Source organism: Chiloscyllium plagiosum, unplaced genomic scaffold (assembly GCF_037043375.1).
Source record: "Chiloscyllium plagiosum isolate Xiang-an unplaced genomic scaffold, Cpla_swu_hap1 HiC_scaffold_27, whole genome shotgun sequence".
Classification (NCBI taxonomy): Eukaryota; Metazoa; Chordata; class Chondrichthyes; order Orectolobiformes; family Hemiscylliidae; genus Chiloscyllium; species Chiloscyllium plagiosum.
Genome location: NW_028270165.1, coordinates 37,844,526 through 37,867,241, shown reverse-complemented (window position 1 = coordinate 37,867,241; position 22,716 = coordinate 37,844,526). Strand labels below are relative to the sequence as shown.

Sequence of the window (22,716 nt, the reverse complement as noted above, 5' to 3'; positions counted from 1 at the left end):
TCCCAAACCAATCTAGTCCCACCTGCCAGCATATCCCTCCAAAACCTTCCTATTCATATTTCCATCCAAATGCCTCTTAAATGTTGCAATTGTAATAGGAAAGGTTCAGAGAGTCTGGGCCAAACACTGGCAGGTGGGACTAGTTTAGTTTCAGAACACAGTCAGCATGGACTAGTTGGACTTAACGATCTGTTTCTGTGCTGTATGACTCTAACTGTTCTATACTGGTCTTAAAACCATTTTCTTACCTTCCCCCACTTCTTTGTTCTTCAAAGTCAAATGAACTCAGCCTTGAATACATTCAATGATTGACCTAACTGCAGGAAGACATCCCCACTTCTGAACTCAACTTCTCTTGCTAATAGGGTAAAAACAATGACTGCAGATGCTGGAAACCAGATTCTGGATCAGTGGTGCTGGAAGAGCACAGCAATTCAGGCAGCATCTGAGGAGCTTCGAAATCGACATTTCGGGCAAAAGCCCTTCATCAGGAATAAAGGCAGAGAGCCTGAAGCGTGGAGAGATAAGCTAGAGGCGGGTGGGGGTGGGGATAGAGTAGCATAGAGAACAATAGGTCAGTGGGGGAGGAGATGAAGGTGATAGGTCAGGGAGGAGAGGGTGGAGTGGATAGGTGGAAAAGGAGCTAGGCAGGTCGGACAAGTCAAGGGGACAGTGTTGCTGGAGGTGAGAAACTAGCATAAGGTGGAGGAAAGGGAAATGAGGATTTCGAAGCTTCTCTTGTTAATATACCACTTGCCTTGCTGCTCCTGTCTGACAACTGGCAGTGACTGGTGTAGAAGGACGCTGAGGCCCCTTTGTCTGTCCACACATCATTCCTGATGAAGGGCTCGTGCCCAAAACATTGACTCTCCTCCTCCTCAGTTGCTGCCTAACCTGCTGTGCTTTTTCAGTGCCACAATATTCAACTCTGATCTCCATCATCTCACTTTCATCACATCTCAACATATCACCATTTAAACAATGCGCCTCCTCTCTGCGTTTTTTTTTAAACATCAAAAACTATAGATTGTGTCACTGCATTTGCCATGTGTTTGCAAACTGAGACACAGAACTGGATCAACTTTTCCAGAATTTATTCCCCCGATTCACTCTTTCCTTTCAGTTGCTGCAAGTTAACAATTGAACCCCAGAATGAAACAAAACATGGAAAAAGTGGTGAGAAACAGACTGTTGTATTCACAAAAGTTAGACAGAGGAAGGAAGTTAAAGTCTGGGGTGAAGTTCACAGAGAAAGGAGCAGCAGCAGCTTCAGAGCTCACGGTCCAACCTCCACATTTCGACAATGACCGGCTCTGGTTGGCAGGAGGACCAGTCTCCTTCCGGTCCTCCAAGGTTCTCCATTGGTCCATGGAAAGGAGCTGACGCGCAGTTTCTGCGGGCACCAAGGAATATGCGCAGTGCTTTGCTGACACTGGCGGTCATGCGCAGTGCTTGCTGACACCGCGGAGCATGCTCAGTGTGCAGGAATTTGTTACAAATTTTAAAGTTAAAAATCACAAAACACCTGGTTATAGTCCAACAGACTTATTTAGAAGCACTAGCTTTCACAGCGCTGCTCCTCCATCAGGTGGTTATGGTGTATAAGATCGTAAGACACAGAATTTATGATCGTATACTCCGCAACCGCCAGATGAAGGAGCATCGCTACGAAAGCTAAGTGTTTCTAAACAAGTCGATTGGACTGTAACCTGGTGTCGTGTGATTTTTAACTTCGTACACCCCAGTCCAACACGGGCACCTCCAGATCATGACAAATTTTAAGTGTTCAAATCGGGGAGAAAAATACCAAAGCAATTTTTTTGTCGAAATGTTTTTTCCCTGTGCCTAGACATGTTATTCCTTTGGCATTTGGTCTGGCTGCTCAACGTTTCTGTCGTTTCCCAGGGTAGAGGTATTGCAAAACTACAGGGTATAGGTTTAGGGTGAGGGGAAAAGATTTTAAAATATTTAAAAGACTCGGAATATAACATTCACCTCATACAGGGCGAAAGTGAGGACTGCAGATGCTGGAAATTAGGGTCGAGAGCGTGTGCTGGAAAAGCACAGCAGGTCAGGCAGCATCTGAGGAGCAGGAGAATCGACGTTTTGGGCAAAACCCTTCATCAGAAAATAGCCATGGGGAACTGCAGGGCTGTAGCGTAATCGAGTGGGTCTGGGTGGGATGCTGTTGGGAAGGTCGGTGTGAATGGTCTGCAGGGATGATATGCCTTAGCCATGCTTATATTGAGAAATGGTTACCCCAAACCTGCTGTGGGACGAGTGGGTTCCAGTTCGTGGGACACTGACACCAGTCCTGGGGAAGGTGGGATTTGTGCTGTCTTTCGCTTCCCATTCTGCCCCTTGTCCATTTTCTCCCCACCCACTGCCCCGCCCTTTCTCCCTTCTTCACACTGCACCCCGATTCTCTCCCCAACCCTCTGAACCCCAGTCATTCTCTACTCCCCAACCTCTGTCCCCTCTCCATTTCTCTCCCTTCTTCACCACCACCAGTGCCCCCGCCCGTCCTTTCTCGTGCCCCAGCCCTCTTTGATCTAGTGGCCGAGCAGAGGCTGATAGCCAAGTCTAGAACACATGATAATGGCCTCAGCCGAGACCCTGGGTTCACATCACACTACCGGAGACCCAGCTGCACAATACACTCTCTCACACACAAGCACACTCTCTTACATACTCACACGCTCGTGCAGACCCTCTCTGATAGACATGCTCTCTCTCAGACACACAGTAATACATCCCCACACTCAACCCGACGCATACACCATCTCACATACTAATACTCCATCACACACACACACACACACACACACACACACTGTACCCAGCATGCACCCACACACACACGCTCTCTCTCATGCATGCACTCACATATAGAAGTCTTTGGGGTGAATCTGCGTTTGCAGAATTATATACTTGGAAATAGAACCAGTCTCACTCAAGATTAGGATACAGATAGACCCTACCCTCACAGCTTTCATGCATTGTCTGACCTGAGGTGTCACCTCCTTTTATAGAACCTTAAGTTACCTGGAGAATGTGATTTTTAAAAAGTTCTGGGATTTACAGATTAATGAACCGAAATCTACAACCCGTTTTAAAAGATGAAAGACTCAACAGCAATCTAGGTTTCTTCAATATATCATTTATATTCCATGACACTATAATCTTTTATTCTATATTCTGTGTCTTATGATCCTCCTCCCCAGCAACTACAGGTCCAAGGAGAACTGTCCCAACTTTCCAATCTACCTTCAGAACTGACACTCCTCAGGCACGGCACCATTCACGTCAACCTGTTGATACCCTGAGACCAACGAGCCACATGCCATGGACGCAGCCAGCTCCAGAAGCCGCTGAGACTTGCTCAGTACGAAATACATTGTACATTGCTTCCAGAATTTCAAGCCGCAACGAGTTTCAAGAACATCTGCTTCTCAGTCTGTCTCCTGCTCCCAGAACACTGCTGTTTGTCCCGTCCCCAGGGACCGGGCTCGCTCCACTGGAGGATAATTGAACCATTTTGTTTCTACTTGCAAGCTGTGCTGGTGGAAGGCAGAGCCCATTCACTCTTCTGCTCTCTCTCACTATCACTTGGGGTAGGAGCCGTCATTGACACGAATACATCAAATGGCAACTTTCAACTTGTTCCAAAGGTCTGTTATCGGAGAAATGGCAAGGTGATGTGCTATCGGGACAGACAGAAATGGACACCGGAGACTCTTCCCTCAGGTAAATTGATATGAGTGCCTTCTTGTGCAGCCTGTTTGGTGTTCAGAATTTGCCTTAACAGCAATCCTGCAGAAAGTATTTTGTTACACGGGCGTCTGTTTCTTTACCGCAGGAAATGGACAAAAAAACAGCAAGTCATGTGTTTCAACTTCACCAGTTCATTACCATCTGAGGGAAGAGGTTTCACACTTGAGATCAGAACACACCGACAGAAGAGGACGAGGCAACTCAGAGCTTCACAAGGGTGCCAGCGCAACTGTGTAAATCTGACCCTAACCACTCTCTGCACGAAAATGTTCTTCATAATGTTATGTTTACTTTCTTTCCTCAAGACTCTGCCTAATTGTTAGCGATCCTTCAGGCGTGGTGCCATTTTCACTATATTATTTTCTCTGTCTAGACGCCTCGTGTCTTGGAAAACGTCAACTGGGCCAGATTTCAAACGTATGTTCCTCAAGGAGAGCTGTCCCAACTTTCCAATCTGCCTTAATTACTGACATTCCTCGTACACGGCACAATTCAGACAACCTGCCCAGCGCTGTCTCCAATCACATCAATTCCCCGCTTCCTGAAATGTCACTCTCAGATTGGAGCAAAAACGCAGTTGGAGGATTCATTCAGACCCGGATTGTGTGGGCGAACAATCTGCAATACTTGTTCTAACTTTGAACAAGTGTTTCCCTTCGCTGTGTTCGCGGCAATGGTAGCTCAGCCCCATCCCCTACTTCTGGCAGTCCGATCTCGTTTAACGAAGATGCTTTTGTGAAAAAGTGATCTCGCACTTATGCTCTTCTGCTGTCTCCATCACTGAATCCCTTGGGTGAGAGGTGTCAGTTTCACTAAAAAGGCCCTGACCTTGCGGTTGCCTGCCACTTTAACACATCACCCTGTTCCCTGGCCAACATCTCTGTCTCAGGCTTGCAGCAGTGTTCTAGCTCCAGATGAAAGAACAACACCTCATTTTCCACTTGCCGAATCGTTGTGGATCCTTTCAGGTGTGGGAGCATTTTCACAACATTATTTCCTGTTTCTAGGTCCCACATGACTTGGAAAAGTTCGGTTCTCCGAGGAGAGCTGTTCCAATTTTCCAATCTCCCTTGATTGTTGACATTCCTCAAACACCGCACCACTCACGTCAACCTGTTGAACACTATCTCCAACCATTTCACTTCCCTGTTTTCTGCCTCATTCGTACTCCAAACAGCCCAACCTCGTTTCACGAAGGCGTTTTTTGAGAAAATTAATCAGGGAGTTTTGCACAAGTCAAGTTAAAAAAGGCGGGCTCGTCCGGGATTTGAACCCGGGCCCTCTCGCAACTCGGTACAGTAAAGGACACTAAGCGAGAATCATACGCCTAGACCAACGAGCCAGAGGGCCAGAATGCTACCAACCCCCCACACCGCTTGCGCGACCTGAGACTTGCTCAATATAAAATACATTTGAGATTGCTCTGAGAATTGCAAGCGGCAAAGAGTTTCCCGAACAGCTGCTTCTCATTCAGTCTCCCTGCTGCTGTTTGTCCCGTCCCCAGGAACCGGGCTCTCTCCACCGGCAGATAATTCAACCATTTTGTTTCGAAACTTTTCTCTGACACCCGAGTGGCCAGTGACAAGCAGTGCCCTATGTGACAAGCATCAACATAGGATACAGAGAACAGGAGAAGACCACGCAGACCTCCAGGAGTGTATCAACGCGACTGTGCACATTGGGCCAGTATATCACTGGGAAATATTTATGTCCACGCTTTTTTTCGGCAGCAGATGAGAAGGCGAGGTGCAGAACAGAGTGCTGTTATACCGGAAAGCTGCTAAAGACGACATTGAGTGAATAGGAGAGAATGCTTTCTCAGCTGGGTTATGGTCCCAACACGCACCCGTTGTGCCAGGGGTTCCACCTCGGTTCCACTCTTCCTTCACTCGCAACACCCCACACCCACCTCCCATAGTGCCAAGGCACTTTCCCCTGCAACCGCCGAATGTGTAACACCTGCCCATTTACCTGCTCCCTCCTGAATATCCAAGGGCTCAAACATACCTGCCAGGTGAAGCAGCACTTTTGCCACAACCTAGTCCACTGCATTCGCTGCTCACAGTGTCATTTCCCCAATGTAGCATGAAGCATAAACTGGGTGACTGCTTCGCAGAACATCCCGGTTCTGCCCGCAGGAAAAAGGCCCTGACCTTGCGGTTGCCTGCCACTTTAACACATCACCCTGTTCCCTGGCCAACATCTCTGTCTCAGGCTTGCAGCAGTGTTCTAGCTCCAGATGAAAGAACAACACCCCATTTTCCACTTGGAGACCTTACAGCCCTCCGGTCTTCAATATCGAGTTCCATAACTTTAGGGCCTGAACTCCCCCATGTCCTTGACCCCTACCACACAAACGACTCCTTGTTATCACCTCGTCTGCTATGACACACTACGTATTGTTAGCCGCCAACAGTCTTCATTAACAGTTATTCGCCCTCTCACGTGGATCGTTATTCACTCCCACGTCCTTCCTATTGTTCTCTCTCTGAGCTGGCGGCAAACACAGCAATGTACATCGGAGACTCTGAGCCAGCTGAAACTTGCTCAGTGTGAAGTACATTCCACATTGCTCCAACAATTGCAAGCAGCAAAGCGTTTCCAGAACATCTGCTTGTCATTCTGTCCCCGGGGCGCTGATATTTGCCTCATCCCCAGGAACTGGACTACCTCCACTGGTGGATAATTAAACCATTTTATTTCTACTTGCACGTTGTTCTGGGGGGTGGGACGGGGTGTAGGGTGGGGGGCGGGTAGAGTCCATTCGCTCTTCTGCTCTCTCTCTCTCTGTCTGAAACCCTTGGGGTGAGAGGTGTCAGTTACATTAATGCGGGGAACATGAACAACTTTGATTGTGAACTTTCTCCAAGGGTCTGTTATCGGAGAGATAGAAAGATGTTGTGCTGGCAGGACAGAAAGAAATGGACACCGAGGACTCTTCGCTCAGGTAAATTCACATTGTTTGCAGCCTTCTTCACGCAGTTCAGAAATCGTCTTCACGCAGTAATCTTATGGAAAGTCTATTGCAAAGTGGGCATCGCTTTCTTTGCTGCGATCGCGCAGCAGTTAACATCTGAGCCCCAAGTGTCCCAGATGAAGAGAATCCGAGTGAAACCTTCACTCACTGAGAGTCATCCCCACGGCCCTGAGCTGAGGGACTGCAGGCAGTCCAACACGGAAGGGACGGTTAAAAATGAAGCAGTTTTGTTCCTCAGCCTCTCTGTCCCAGAGACAGGCAGTGGGACGGCATAAACATGTAGCATCATTCTCGCGCAGACAGAAGCCGTTCAGCCCATCGCGTCCACGGCGACTGTCTGTCACTTCTCTCTCTCTCTGAGGTTATTCACAATCGGTGGTATCCGTCCTAATAGTAGGGGGCTATGTCTGAGTCGTGATGCGGTTTCTGATATGCTTGTCATTCTCGTCTGAACCAGGGTGGCGAATTACTGCAAGGAATGGACAAAACCGCAAGGCATGTGTTTGAACTTTACCAGCTGACTGGCATCGCAGAGAACTGGGTTTGCGATTCGGTTCAGAGGAAACAGACGAATACCAGAATACCACTGAGACCTCTAAAACCAGGCAACTTGATTTGACGAGTGCATCAATATGCGACATTTGGTAAGTGAATGCAACTTGCAGAAGAGAGCACCAATCTTAAGGTGAACTTACTGGAGGTGACATTGAACAATAGCAGAGGATGGTTTCGATCCATCGCCCTCTGGGTTATGGGCCCAGCACGCTCCCGCTGCGCCACTCTGCGGCCGCGCGCGTCGTCCCTTCCACAGAACACTTCTAGTTTCCGTCTGGCACGCGGCAGGCACGTTCGAGCCTGATGTCAAAGACCTCCACTGCTGTCGTGTAACATACTGTTTCGCAGACGTATGGAGGCTGTGTAAATATAAACTTATTTCTAAATTCCCACATTCTGTTGGTCGAACTGTGATTTCACACTGAATCACAACATGTGTCACAGCGCAGACGGAGGCCATGCGGCCCACCTTCGCTCTGCTGGTTCTACACTTAAGTAAACGTGTGTCTCTGTTCGTTTCATTCTCTCGCCTTCTCAGCGTAAATCTGCACATCTGAACGTGGCCACCGAATTCCCTTTTGTGTCCATTGAATCTTACTCTTTGTCAAAGACAGACAGGGACTTACTGACCCTAACCACTCCCTGTACGAAAACGTTCTTCCGAATGTCACTTTTACTTCTTTTCATTGTGACTTTAAAATTCTGCCGAATTTTTGAGGTAGAGGTAAACAGCCAAAGATAATCACCGTCACTGCTTCCCTTCCATCGACTCAACTTTGTGAAACGGTATCTTTCACTGGCAAATAAAACACCTTTGTCCTCAGGTGCCTGCTTCATTTCGACCACGACTTCACGCCCCTCACTGTTCTAGTCTCATTTCCAAATACTTGGCTCATAGCCTCAAAAGCAGCTCTGTGGGTATCTGCTTGTTCCACCCTGACAGGCAGCGGGTTGCAGATTCCCGACCAGTCCCAATGTGATTGAAATATTTCAACCCCTCCACTGGTTTGCATCTTTAAAAAAGCCGTGGAGCAATCTCCCTTTCCTTTTGACGACAGTTCTCAACTGTAGTCGGCAGGGTTCACACCTGCGTGGGGAAACCGCAATGGATTTCATGTCTATCGCATTCACCACTCGGCCCACCAATACAGAACCATACTAACAGCTTCATTTCCCAGATATCTCTGCCTGTGGAGCTGAGAAAGAGTGAATCATTGCAGAGTTTGTTTGAATCCAATCATTTCACAGGTTTCGAAAGGGTTAAATATCTGCACATGGCGAGTCTGAAAGATGAAATGGACGTTCAGTTAAAAAGAAATACAGAAATTGCAGGAGCAACTTAGCAGGTCAGGTAGCATCTGTAGAAAGAGAATCAGAGACAACATTTCAGAACGTTTTTTTTCCTCATCCAGGTGCAGCCAAACCTACTGAGTTGCTCCAGCAGTTTCGCTTTCTGTCTCGGACTGTCAGCATCCGCAGTCCTTTGCGTTAGAAATTCAATCAATTCAGAAACCCCTTTGTGCTTCCTCAGTGGAAAAGATTTCCGTTTGGGAAACATTTTCCTGACACCATTAAAAACGCGCAACTTTGCGACCAAGAAAGCGGCAGGAGCGTGAACAACAAACACGCCGGCCCTGCGTAGTCTCGAACCATGAGCCATCAGATTACGAGCCGAACGCGCTGACCAATTGCGCCACAGAGACAGGCCCGAGCATCACGCGCACAGTCTCGTTGAGGAAGCTACTATTCAATTCATAATTCAACCTGCCCCGCCCAGAATTACCATTGTCTTCTATCAGTTCAAACACAGCGAATACTGCAGAAAGCCAACGGGTCGAGCTGCATCTGTGGAAAGGTAAACAGAGCCGACGTTTTGAGTGTGTTACGGTTTTTGTTCAGAACTCAGTGTTTTGCCTCTTCCCGAAGTTGGTCCAGGTCTGTGTCTCAATTGGCAAACACATGGCAAGTGCAGTGCCGCAATGTGAAGTTATCGCCTTGCCTGTTTAAAAAAAAGCAGTGCATTGTTTAAATGGTGATATATTGGAATGTGGAGAAAGTGAGGACTAGAGGTGAAAGTCGAAAAATGTGGCACTGGAAAAGCAGAACAGGTCAGGTAGCATCTGAGGAGCAGGACAGTGAACGTTTCGGACACAAGCCCTTCATCAGGAATGATGTATGGATGTACAAAGGGGTCTCAGAGTCCCTCCACACCAGTCAATGCCAGTTGTCGGGCAGATGCAGCAGGCAATGAGCGAGGCAAGTGGTATATTACGAAGAGGAATTCAGTTGAGAACTGGGGTCATTGAACATATTCAAGGCTAAATTCATCTGAGTTTTGAACAACAAAGAAGTGGATGGTTATGGGGTGGAGGTAAGAAAATGGTTTTAAGACCAGTACAGGTCGGTCACAGAGTATGACAGCACTGAACAGACCCTTCATCCAACTAGTCCATGCTGAGTATGTTCTCAAACTAAACTCGCCCCACCTACCAGTGTTTGGCCCATAAACCTTCGAACCTTTCATATTCATGTACTTATCCAAATGTTTTTTAAACGTTGTAACTCTGCGTGTATAAAATCATGAGGGGTATGGATAGGATAAATAGACAAACTCTTTTCCCAGGGGTGGGGGAGTCCAGAACGAGAGGGCATGGGTTTAGCATTAGAGGGGAAAGATACAAAAGAGATCTAAGGGACAACGTTTTCACGCAGAGGATTGTACGTTTATTGAATGAACTGCCAGAGGAAGTGGTGAAGACTAGTACGATTGCAACATTTAAAAGGCATTTGGTTAGGTATATGAATAGGACGGGTTTGGAGGGATATGGGGCCGTGTGCTGTCAGGTGGGACGAGATTGGGTTGGGATAGTTGGTCAGCATGGACAAGTTGGACCAAACAGTCTGTTTCTGTGCTGTACATCTCTGTGACTCTATGACTTCTTCTGGACATTCATTCTGCACTCAGACCACTCTCTTAAAAACGATCCTTGTTCTGTCTTTATAAAATCTTTCTCTACTCACCTCAAAATATTTGCTCCCTGATCCTGAAACCCCCAGCTGAGGGAAAGGACACCTGCTGTTCACCTCATCCGTATCCCTCATGATTTTATAATCCTCTACATGCAGTGCGTAGTGGCTCATTGAAATAATGTCCTGATGCAGCTTCGTTTGTGGGTGTTGGGATGATTGCTTCTGTGGTTAAGCACTTGGTTTGCGTGTGTTGTTTTTCTGTAGACGCTAGTGTGAAGTTCCCTATTGACTGTTCGCTCTACTGTGACATCTAAGAATGGCACTTTGTTGTTGTTCTCCTCCTCTTCAAACCAGGAGCCCCCTCAGGCCATAGTCTCACTACTTGGAACACCAATATACAGACTATTCAAAGGCCTCCACTGAAGACTAGAACACCAAGTCGAAGATTCACGCCACTCCATTTTCTCCATCCAAGAATTCCTGAACACCAAAGACACTAAGTTAGAAGAGGATGGAATAATGCTGTCCTTTGACATAACAGCCCTGTTCACATCCATTAACATCAACGTGGCCAAAGAAAACTGGAGACACTACTCGAAGAACCAAAGACACAAACACAGCACCAACTTCATCTGCAAAGATAGCACTATCCAGCTCGTGGAACTGTGCCTTAACCACCCACTTCATATTCAGTAACAAGCCTCAAACAAATCAACGAAACACCCATGAAACCACCAGTATCAGGATTCCTAGCAGAAGCAATAATGCACAGTCTCAAACCAACAGCCCTTCCAACGATCCAAACCAAACTTTGTGTCCGCCACAGTGATGACACTTTTGTCATCAAAAAATGAAGTAAATTAGAGGAAACCTACAATACCATCAACAATATCCTTACTGGCATAAAATTCACAAAAGAGGAGAACAACAACAAAGTGCCATTTCTAGATGTCACAGTAGAGCGAACAGTCAATGGTAAATTCAAAACAGCGTCTACAGGAAAAAAACACACACGAACCAAGTACTTAGCTACAGAAGCAATGATCCCTACACATACAAACAAGCCTGAATCAGGCGATTTCAACGAGGCAAAACACACTGCAGTAACCAGTAACGACGAAGACCAATAAGGAACTATACAGCGCATTTAAGGAGAATGGGTAGGCAAAATATCCACTAAGAAATACTTCCCTGACCGGGAATCGAACCCGGGCCGCAGCGGTGAAAGCGCCGAATCCTAACCACTAGACCACCAGGGAGAGAGCAGCGCCAGCTCACAGCTCTAATGTAACTTGCTTCCCTGCCCGGAAATCGAACCTGGGCCACGATCGTGAGAAGGCTTCCACCAATGTCATTGCTTGTATCCATTGCTCCCGATGCGGTCTCCTCTACATTGGGGAGACTGGAGACTCCTCGCAGTGTCAAGTCACAGCGCTTGAGGGAACATCTCCACGACACCCGCAGCAATCAACCCCATCACCCTCTGGCCCAACATTTCAACCCCCCTCCCACTCTGCCGAGAACATGCAGGTCCTGGGCCTCCTCCATCGCCGCTCACTCCCCACCCGATGCCTGAAGCAAGCACGCCCACCTTTCGCCTCGGATAAATTCAACCCCAGGACATCAATGTGGACTTCACCAGTTTCCTCATTTCCCCTCCCCCCACCTTACCTCAGTTCCAACCTTCCAGCTCAGCGCTGTCCTCATGACCTGACCTACCTGCCAATCTCCCTTTCCACCTATCCGCTCCATCCTCCTCTCTGACCTGTCACCTCTGTCCCCACTCCCATTCACCTATTGTACTCTTTGCTACCTTCGGCCCAGCACCCCCCAATTTATCTCGCCATCCCTGGAAGCGTCCTGCCTCTATTCCTGATGAAGGGCTTAAGCCCGAAATGTCGATTTTCCTGCTCCTCGGAAGCTGTCTGACCTGCTGTGCCTTTCCAGTACCACTCTGATCTAAACTCTGGTTTCCAGCATCTGCAGTCCCCACTTTTGCCTACCCAATAAACCCAGTGTGACGATTTCACATCAACAAACTGACACTAGCAGACACAACGTCTGCAGAAACCCAAGCCACATTACTTTACATTAAAGACATCTGTGAAATGATTTCCAGATACCTCAACCCTCTCAGCATTAAACAACGGCTAGTGAACCTTAAATACCCTATACAAACAACCCGCAAACGAATGTTATTTACAAAATACCATACAAGGAAATACATGAACTCTGCCGCACAGTTCTCTGTGGCAAGAAATGCTGGGATGAGATAAGGAAGATTTTTTCAGCCAAAACGAATCGGCACTAACTGGACAGCCATTTAAAATCAACGCTGTCAGGCCAGGATGGAAGACCGGAAGGGATAATCAGTTTTCTTATTTCCTGAAGATTTACAAAGCTGAGACTGGGTTTTGGCGTTTCTTCCCTTTCCACTCCCAGGAGCCGCAGTGGTTGGGGCGGTGAGTTGGGGAAAGTGAAATGTGCCCGTGAGCAGCGTGTGGGGCTCTTTCAGCTTCCCCTCCTCTGACAGCGCTGTGACGTGACTCTGATGTTCTCAGGGACACTTACTGACGCGAAACAGTGAAAAGAGTCTCGTTCCTGCAGATCAGGAATTCAAACCGTATGCCGGCTTCAGGACAATGAGAAAGATTAATTGGGGTGTGTGAAGAAGCTGTGAGCTGCATTTCAAACATGTAGGTGGAGTCACATGCGTCATCCATTGCGCCCCCGGCCCTGTGCGGACCTGACGCCGCCATGCTGCAGAGTTCTGACGTTATACGGACATGCACAGCAATGGGAACATTCACAAGGTGAACAGCCAAAGATAATCACCATCACTGCTTCCCTTCCATCGACCCAACTTTGTGAAGCAGTATCTTTCACTGGCAAATAAAACACCTTTGTCCTCAGGTGCCTGCCTCATTTCGACCACGACTTCACGCCCCTCACTGTTCTCGTCTCATTTCCAAACACTTGGCTCATATCCTCAAAAGCAGCTCTGGGGATATCTGCTTGTTCCACCCTGACAGGCAGTGGGTTGCAGATTCCCGATCAGTCCCAATGTGATTGAAATATTTAAACCCCTCCACTGATTTGCATCTTTAAAAATCCGTGAAACAATCTCCCTTTCTTTCTGACGACAGTTCTCAACTGTAGTCGGCAGGGTTCATACCTGCGTGGGGAACCCGCAATGGATTTCATGTCCATCGCATTCACCACTCTGCCCACCAATACAGAACCACACTGACAGCTTCATTTCCCAGGTCTCTCTGCCTGTGGAGCTGAGAAAGAGTGAATCATTGCAGAGTTTGTTTGAATCCAATCACTTCACAGGTTTCGAAAGGGTTAAATATCTGCAAATGGCGGGTCTGGGTGTTTCATCCCGAAAGATGAAATGGACGTTCAGTTAAAAACAAAACCAGAAATTGCAGGAGCAACTCAGCAGGTCAGGCAGCATCTGTAGAAAGAGAATCAGAGACAACATTTCAGAACTTTTTTTTCCTCATCCAGGAACATCCAAAACTACTGAGTTGCTCTAGCAGTTTCGCTTTCTGTCTCGGACTGTCAGCATCCGCATTCCTTTACGTTAGAAATTCAATCAATTCAGAAACCCCTTTGTGCTTCCTCAGTGGAAAAGATTTCCGTTTGGGAAACATTTTCCTGACACCATTAAAAACGCGCATCTTTGCAGCCAAGAAAGCGGTTGGAGCGTGAACAACAAACGCGCCGCCTCCGGGTGGTCTCGAACCAACAACCTCCCGGTTAACAGCCGAACGCGCTGACCAGTTGCGCCACAGAGACAAGCCCGGGGCTTCTTGCACAGTCTCCTTGAGGAAGTTACTATTCAATTCATAATTCAACCTGCCCCGCGCAGAAGTACCATTGTCAAAGCACTGATAACATGGTAGTCTGGTGTCAGCTCGATTTCAGGTCCTGATTTCTCTGTCCTCTGGTCCCCCTGTTCCCACAGAGGAAAATGTTGTCTGTTCTCAGCTCTACTCGATTTCTGCTGAATCTTTGACCCCCTTTTACACCTTCTGGAGCAATAAAATATTCTGTGCCTCCAGGAAATGACACCTTATGTTGTCCCCCTCCTGATTTTAAAAATCTCTATAAAGTTATCTGTCAACTTGCTAGGCTTCGTTGGAAAAATGTCCCAGCTTCTTCTTAACTCAACCCCTCCATTCCCAGCAGCACGCTGGTAAAGTAGGGAATAGGGATTTGTATCAAATCACATAAATGTACTGTCTGAAAAAATCTGGCTGTGTTCTTGCCTGAGATATTGAGAGTCCCTGTTGTAAGTAATTACGAATGCAATTATTTTGGTCACAGAATTGAACAATCATTTTGCAACAAAGGGATCTACTCTGATAAGGAGGTAGTGGTCATTTCTAGGGTAACTGAACAGTTTGTAGATCAGGGAGATGAAGTTCCAGACACTTGGGAAAGGCAAGAAATGACAGTGATAAATAAGACAAAGAACTGTGGATGCTGGAAAACTGAAACAAAAACTGACAACACTGGAAAAACTCAGCAGGACTGGAAGCATATGTGGAGAAAAAGCAGAGTTAAGGTTTCCAATCCAACAACTCCTCTTCAGGATTCTGAAATAATTTGTGAGAACCTCTTAAGACTACTGCTCCGCTTTAAGACCATAATACACAGGAGCAGGATGAGGAATTCTCATTATGTTCACGTGAAGCACTTTGAGATAGTTAACTGTACCACAGGTATTATTTGAATGCAGCTTGTATCCCTATCTTAATATCTGAAAATAGAGTGTCATATTTTAAAAGTAGAAGACAAAAATGAGGATGATTTTTTTTCTTTCTGATGGTTGTGTGTCTTCCTCAAAAGGCAGTGAATTCAAAGTCATTAAGGCAGAGGTAGACAGGTTCTTGCTAACCAAGTGGGTGACAGATTGTCGGGGATGTGGAGGAATGTAGAGCTGAGGTTGTATTCAGATCAGCCATGATCTTATTGAATGTTGCAGCAGGCTCGTAGGGCCGAGTGGCCGACTCCCGCCCTTTGTATCAAGCAGTCTGTGTCTCCCCTCTTTTTGCTATGAACTGGATAATTCCTTTCCAATATTGCGCCTTGCAGACAGTTAAGTGAACACCAGGTGGCCTCCTATTGGGAGCAGGCATATTGTAGCAATTGCAATATTTCTTGTGTTAATTTTGTTGCTTCTTACTCAGTATTGCTGAGAATCATCTAAATAAAAACCAAAACACTTCTATAATTATCGCACCAATGGAAGTGTTGGTCTGGATGCAACATTGTTGAATAAGCCATTCCCAGCTTTTCCAGAATTCTGTGTTGAAAGCCCTCGAGTCTGGTTTCTACCCCTGAAACAGTTCTTAGCAAGGTCATATTTGACATCCTTTGTAACGGTGACAGGGATGAACATTCCCTCGTCGACCTGTGGACAGCCTTGATCAGAGTTAATGACAGTACTGACCCTCTCGAATATCGCTGTATCCTCTGGGAGGGTCTGCTTTCAGTGTCTTCCGTTCTTATTTATTTAACCGTAGCTGCTGGTGTTGGCATCTATACTGATGATATCCAACTGTGCCTGAACACCACTTCTCTCCCGACTCCTCTGTCATTCATAATTTACCAATAATTTCATCTGAATGCCTGCCCAATTTCCAGCATTGGATAACCATAAACATTCCCTTAGTTAAATATTGTGAAGTGTGAAGCCATTGTTTTAGTCCCCAAGTTCGACCTGAGCACCCCCCGCCCCTCCCCCAACCCCAGTAACTCTGTTGACATCCTTCTTGACACATTTAAACTAGGATCGATAGATTCGTGATCAGTCGGGGGATGAACAGTTACAGGAAAAGGGCAGGAAAGTGGATGTGGGGAATGCCAGATCAGCCACGATCCTACTGAATGGAGGAGCAGGCTCAAGAGGCTGAATGGCGTATTGCTGTTCCTATTTCTTGTGGATCTCGAGCCCTTACCTCTGATAAAGGGCCCTGGCTTCAGTATGTGCCATTACTGAGAGTGTTGATGTTCCCTTGTGTAATATCAACAACTTAGCAGCTGCTGAAACCTCTTGCTCCTTTGTTACCTCTGAACACAATATGCCAATGTGTTCAGGGGAGGCGATGGCCACTTTATTGTCACCAGACCATTCACCCAGGTAATGTTCACGGGACTTGGGTTCAAAACCTGGCACGGCAGATGGTGGAATTGAATTCAATATAAATCTGGAATTAAGAGTCAAATGATGAAATCGTTGTGGTTTGTTGTAAAAACTTATCTGGTTTCCTGCTGTCCAAACCTGGTCTGATCTCCATGTGATTCAGATCCAATGTCAGCTGGTTGAATCTTCACTGCACTTTCAATCAAAACCTCCAGGCGGAGGTTCACTATAACCTCCCTACTTTTATATTCCATTTAAAGGCCAATCTCCCTTTTGCCTTCCCGATTACTCACTGAACTTGTATGAAGAGTTCATGTCATCCTTACCACCTGCATTCTAATCAACTGTCTCTACTGCAGTCTTGGCAATAGTACATTCACTTTACTTATCCAAGTAATTCATATACATGTCGTAAATAATTTTGTGCCCCAGCACTGATCCCTGTGGAACGTTGCTAGTTGTAAGTTGCGATCCTGAGCATGCACCTTATCCCTCCTGTATCATTGGTTAGCCAATCATCTATCCATACGATTAGACTGTTTCCAATATCATGTGCATATCATTGGCTCTGCCAGCAAGTCTTCCCAAACCGTCCTTGAAAGAGTGGTGGTGAGCTGCCTCTTAAATTGCTTCACAAATATGATGTGGTCTATAATAAAGGTTCAGGAGCGAGTTCCAGGATTTTGATCAATAACATCGAAGCAATGCGTATATGTCACAGTTGGAATGTTGTGTTCACACTTATCTCCTCTTGCTGGTTGAAGTGATGGAGTGTAAATTGCTCTTGAACAGCCGCCACTCATATAATCAAGCCAGACAGATCGATTGTGGCCAGAGACACTGCCATTTTGACTTCTCATCAATCAACATTCTTTCCATCCATGTTTTAGTCACATCAAACTGCCTCGCAATGCTGTATGGCCACAGTAAACTATAATAACGTGAAGATCGCTGGGATGATTTTCTACATCCGACTGCAATATAATCACAAATCATTGTTTCCAGTTTTGGTGGAACAAATGACATCGTATTGGTGGATAATTACAGTTAGTGCAGACACAGCTATCCATCGATATATATTAATTCTGATCACTTCAATGGCCAAATTTCAATTCAGAAACCAAGTGCACTCGGCTGCTTGTAACATAGACAACATGACAAAGTGGCTCATAGGAGGAGAAATGGGGCATTGAGGAGGAGTGAAATGTTTGCTTTTGGTCACCTCCACAATTGTTAGAAAAACAGGTTGAAACGATTCTTAAAAGGTGGCTGAAGTAATAATGTGGCATAACACTTCAGACAGCGCAAAGTGGAAGATCACTTTCTAGTGGAAGAAAAAGATATCTCTTATTTCTGAAAGAACTGGGAAACAGAAGAGGGAATGAAATCTGACTTGGGAGCTATTTCCTATTTGTTGAGAATGTTGTTTCATAACAGTCTTGGTTTAGAGCATAAGCTCTTCATCAGGAATAAAGGGTGGCCCAAGGGGGCTGAGAGGTAAATGGGAAGGAAGTGGGGCTGGATGAATGGCAGCTGGGAATTCAATAGGTAGATGGAGGTAGGTATTGATGGTAATACGTCAGAGATGAGGGTGGAGCAAATAGGTGAGAAGCAAGGTGGACAGGTATGACAGGTCAAGAGGTTGGTGTCGAATTGGAAGGTTGGATCTGGGACAAGGTGGGGGAGAGGAAATGAGGAAACTGATGAAATCTACATTGATACCATGTGGTTGGAGGGTCCCAAGTCAGAAGGTGAGGTGTTTTTCTTACAAGCGTCGGGTAGCAAGAGTTTGGCAGTGGAGGCAGCCCAGGACTTGCATGTCCTTGGCGGAATGGGAGAGCGAGTTAAAGCGTTCAGCCACAGGGCGTCGGTCGTTTAGTTTTAGTGTCCCAGAGCTGTTCCCTGAAACGTTCCGCGAGTTGGCGTCCAGTTTCCCCAATGTGGATGAGACCATATTGCAAGCAATGGACATAATCTTATAAATAGATTGCATAAATCTTAGCCTGCCAGAGCTCTTTTCTTTAAGTAACTTAATGAAAATTTTAACTAAATTGGGTGACTGCATGAAACGGTTTGTTGGTCAGATTTGAATCATCACTCCCAAATAAGACAATGCCATGAATATCAGTGAACTGCTCTTTTTGTTAAAAACCACAAGTTCTTGATGTATTTTCACAACTTACTGGTATTCACATCTGCACATTCAATGTCAAACTCTGACATCAGAAATGAAATTACACCATTAATTTTGACTTTCAATATTCGAAGAAGCAAATTAATAGCACACAGTCAATACCCAGTCTGATTAATATGAAATTAAATTTAACCAAAAAAACATAAAACCAAGCTGGGAGATAAGAAATGGGGGAAGGGCATAAAGCAAGAAATGCAGCATCATAGAGGGTGCTCCTCCAGGGAGTGTATTTTGCCAACTACTGCTGCTAAATATAAACACTCTGATATGATCCTCCGGTTTTAATGTAAACCATAGCCCCATACAGGAGGTACCATTTAAATGAGTTAAAAATACAAGCCTTGAGCAAATCCAGCCTCCAGCCTTACCCCCCGCTTCTTGGAGCTTGGACCTTCCTCAAGCTCCGGCGGGTCGTTGAACTCCTGGGCTCCAGCTGCCACTCCTCCACTGAAGAAGCTTTGGGAAGCAGATGCAAAGGCAACATACAGAACAGAGCACCATTGTAAATGAAAGCAGCTTACGGAGATATTGGGCAATAGCATCACATGGTTTTTACCCATCGACCTCTGGGTTATGTGCCCAGCACACTCACGCAGCACTACTCTGCTTCTGGGCTCCCAGAAGCTGGATTGTGGATCAGTTTAAAGTAGGTCCTATATCTCTGATTACATTGGTACACAAGGCAGTGAAGAAAGGTTTCAGCACACTGGCCTTCATCAGTTAGGGAATTGAGTATAGATGTTGGCAAGTTATGTTGTAGTTATACAGGACGTTGATAAGGTTGCACCTGGAATATTGTGATCAGTTTGGTCCCCTTGGTGTTCTGACTTCTGACTTCTTCAACTCTGGGTTTGTGTTGAACTTGATGGGATACTTTGTCCAACTTAGCATGTTTAAACAGTATCGCTCAGATGATTCATTTGAAACTTTTCAGGAAGTGAGCTCAATAAGATTGAACTATTCAAAGTTACTTGGACCCTATTTTAAAATTACATGAGGACCAGTAGTCAGAGACACGTACAGCATGGAAACAGACCCTTCAGTCCAACTTGTCCATGCTGACCTGATATCCTAAATTAATCTAGTCTCATTTGACAGCACCTGACCCATATATTCTGGCAGCTCATTTCGTATATGTACCACCCCCTGCATGAAGACGTTGTCTCTTTAATATATTTCGCCTCTCACCCTAAACCTATGCCCTCTAGTTCTGGACTCCCCCACCCCTGAGAAAAGACATTGTCTATTACCCTGTCCATGCCCCTCATGATTTTGTAACCTCTATTAGGTCACTCCTCTGCCTCCGATGCTCCAGGGAAAACAGCTCCAGCCTATTCAGCCTCTCCCTGGAGCTCAAACCCTACAACCCCCAGCATCATTCCCATAAATCGTTTCTCATGGAGAAGTTAACGTTTCAGTCCTGAAGAAGGGTTAATACCAAAAACGCTGACTACTCCACATTCTGAGGCTGTATTCTCCCAACCTCCTGCTTGCAACTTCGGGTTGCAATATGTAGTGGCTCAGTGGTTACCACTGCAGCCTGACAGCGCACGGGACCCAGGTTTGATTCCAGCCTTGGATAGCTGTCTGTGAGGAGTTTGCACAATCTCCCAGTGTCTGCATGTGTTTTCTCTGGGCGATCCTGTCTTCTTACATAAACCAAAGATGTGTAGGTCATGGTGATTGGTCATGCTTAATTGCCCATAGAGTTAGGTACATTAGTTAGAGGGAAATGGGTGTGGATGGGTTACTCTTCGGAGGGTTTGTGTGGACTTGTTGGGACAAATGGCCTATTTCCTGCAGCTAATCTCATCTGCACTAAGTTTGTCTCTAACGAATGGCAGAGTAGACTCGACGGGCCCAATGGCCTAACTTCTGCTCCGATGGTCTTGCGGTCTGAGGTTTATTTGGATCATTTCATTGGCAATGTGCAGTCCCTGGCTCAATGAGCAGCAGTGCCCCCGCTGGTGCTTCCGCAAGTTGCAAGCAAACATGAACCTCTTCCCACACTTGGGCCAGCTGAAGGGCCTCCCACTGCTGAAGGACACACAGGTGTTTCAGCAGGGTGGAGGAATTTATGAAGGCCTTCCCGCACTCAGGTCAGCAGAATGGCCTCCCCCCAACCCCCCCCCCCGCCCCCGTGTGGACCAGCTGGTGCTTCCGCAGTGTGGAGGAGCGGATAAAGCCCTTCCCACACTCGGGGCAGGAGAACGGCTTCTCCCCGGTGTGGACGGACTGGTGCCTCAGCAGGGCTGAGGAATTGCTGAAGGACTTCCTGCACTTCGGGCAACTGAACGACCAATCCCCCATGTGGACTCACCAATGGGCCAGCAGGTCGGAGGAAAGAGCAAAGCCCTTCCTGCACTCAGGGCAGAAGAACGGCCTCTCCTCAGTGTGGACCCATTGGTGTCTCAGCAGGTGGGAAGAACTGCTGAAGGCCATCTCGCACTTGGGGCCGGAGAACAGCCTTCCCCGGTGTGGACCAACTGGTGCGGCAGCAGGCAGAGGAATCACTGAAGGCCTTCCCACACTCAGGGCAGCAGAAGGGCCTCTTCCCCTCTGTGGACCCACTGGTGCTTCAGAACCCTTTCAAATTTCACAGTATCCTTCTGATAGGAGACCAGAATTGCACACAATATTCCAAAACTGGTCTAACCAATGTCCTGTACAGCCACAACATAACTTCCCAACTCCAATACTCAGTCAGAGGATTGCGAAAGCTTTCAAAACCCGCCAAAAACAAACAGGAAAGAATGGACGGCCAAACGAATTTTTGAGAGTCAGCTTGGAAGCATCAATGAGAAATCGGCGGACTGGGTTTATTGGGTACCCGTTCTCCTTAAATACACTATATACGAATTCCTCTTCTGCTCTTCGTAGTTTCTCTGTGCTGCAGTGTGTAGTGGCTCGTTGAAATAATGTCCTGATGCAGCAACGTTTGTGGGTGTTGGGATGATTGTTTCTGTGGTTAAATATTTGGTTTGTGTGTGTTGTTTTTCTGTAGACGCTAGTTTGAAGTTCCCCATTGACTGTTCGCTCTACTGTGACATCTAAGAATGGTACTATGTTGTTGTTCTCCTCTTCAAACCAGGAGCCCCCCTCAGGCCCAAAGCTTCACCATTTGGAACACCAATATGCAGACTAGTCAAAGGCCTCCACTGAAAACACCAAGTCGAAGATTCACGCCACTCCATTTACTCCATCCAAGAATTCCTGAACACCAAAGACACTAAGATAGAAGAGGATGGAATAATGCTGTTCTTTGACATAACAGCCCTGTTCACATCCATTAACATCAACTTGGCCAAAGAAAACTGAAGACACTACTCGAAGAACCAGAGACACAAACACAGCACCAACTTCATCAGCAAAGATAGCACTGTCAACCTCGTAGAACTGTGCCTTACCACCCACTTCGTATTCAGTCACAAGCCCTCCAAACAAATCAACGAAATACCCATGAAACCACCAGTATCAGGATTCCTCGCAGAAGCAATAATGCAGAGACTCGAACAAACAGCCCTTCCAACGATCCACCCAAACTTTGGGTCCACGACAGTGATGACACTTTTGTCATCAAAAAATGAAACAAATTAGAGGAAACCTACAACACCATCAACAATATCCTCGCTGACATAAAATTCACAAAAGAGGAGAACAACAACAAAGTGCCATTTCTAGATGTCACAGTAGAGCAAACAGTCAATGGTAAATTCAAAACAGCCTCTACAGGAAAACAACACACACGAACCGAGTACTTAACTACAGAAGCAATCATCCCTCCACATACAAACAAATCTGAATCAGGACACTATTTCAACGAGCCACGACACACTGCAGCACCCAGGAACGACTGTAAATAATTACACAGCGCATTTAAGAAGAATGGGTAGCCTGCGCCCCTGAAAATGGTTTCCCTGACCGGGAATCGAACCCGGGCCGCGGCGGTGAGAGCGCCAAATCCTAACGACTAGACCACCAGGGAGATGCGAATTCCGCTTGTCAGCTCTCCTAAAAATTACTTTCCTGCCCGGAAATAAACCCAGTATGTCGATTTCACATCAACAAACTGACACAAGCAGACACAAC

General features: G+C 46.5%; 1 protein-coding gene and 2 non-coding genes across 3 annotated transcripts in view; all 3 read right to left on the bottom strand.

Moving 5' to 3' along the window:
- Positions 1-3,269: 3,269 nt before the first annotated feature.
- LOC148143644 (uncharacterized) overlaps positions 3,270-22,716 on the bottom strand; it is a 48,533-nt gene continuing 29,086 nt past the window's right edge. Inside the window, exons 6-7 of the mRNA XM_087975253.1 lie at positions 20,776-20,902; positions 3,270-3,407 (exon numbers count right to left, since the gene is read on the bottom strand). Of these exons, the coding sequence (XP_087831379.1) occupies positions 3,270-3,407; positions 20,776-20,902 (265 nt within the window). The remainder of the gene's footprint in view (positions 3,408-20,775; positions 20,903-22,716) is intronic.
- On the bottom strand, positions 11,464-11,535 carry trnae-uuc (transfer RNA glutamic acid (anticodon UUC)). Its single transcript has one exon. It is a non-coding gene; the product is annotated as a tRNA-Glu (tRNA).
- Positions 22,541-22,612, bottom strand: trnae-cuc (transfer RNA glutamic acid (anticodon CUC)). Its single transcript has one exon. It is a non-coding gene; the product is annotated as a tRNA-Glu (tRNA).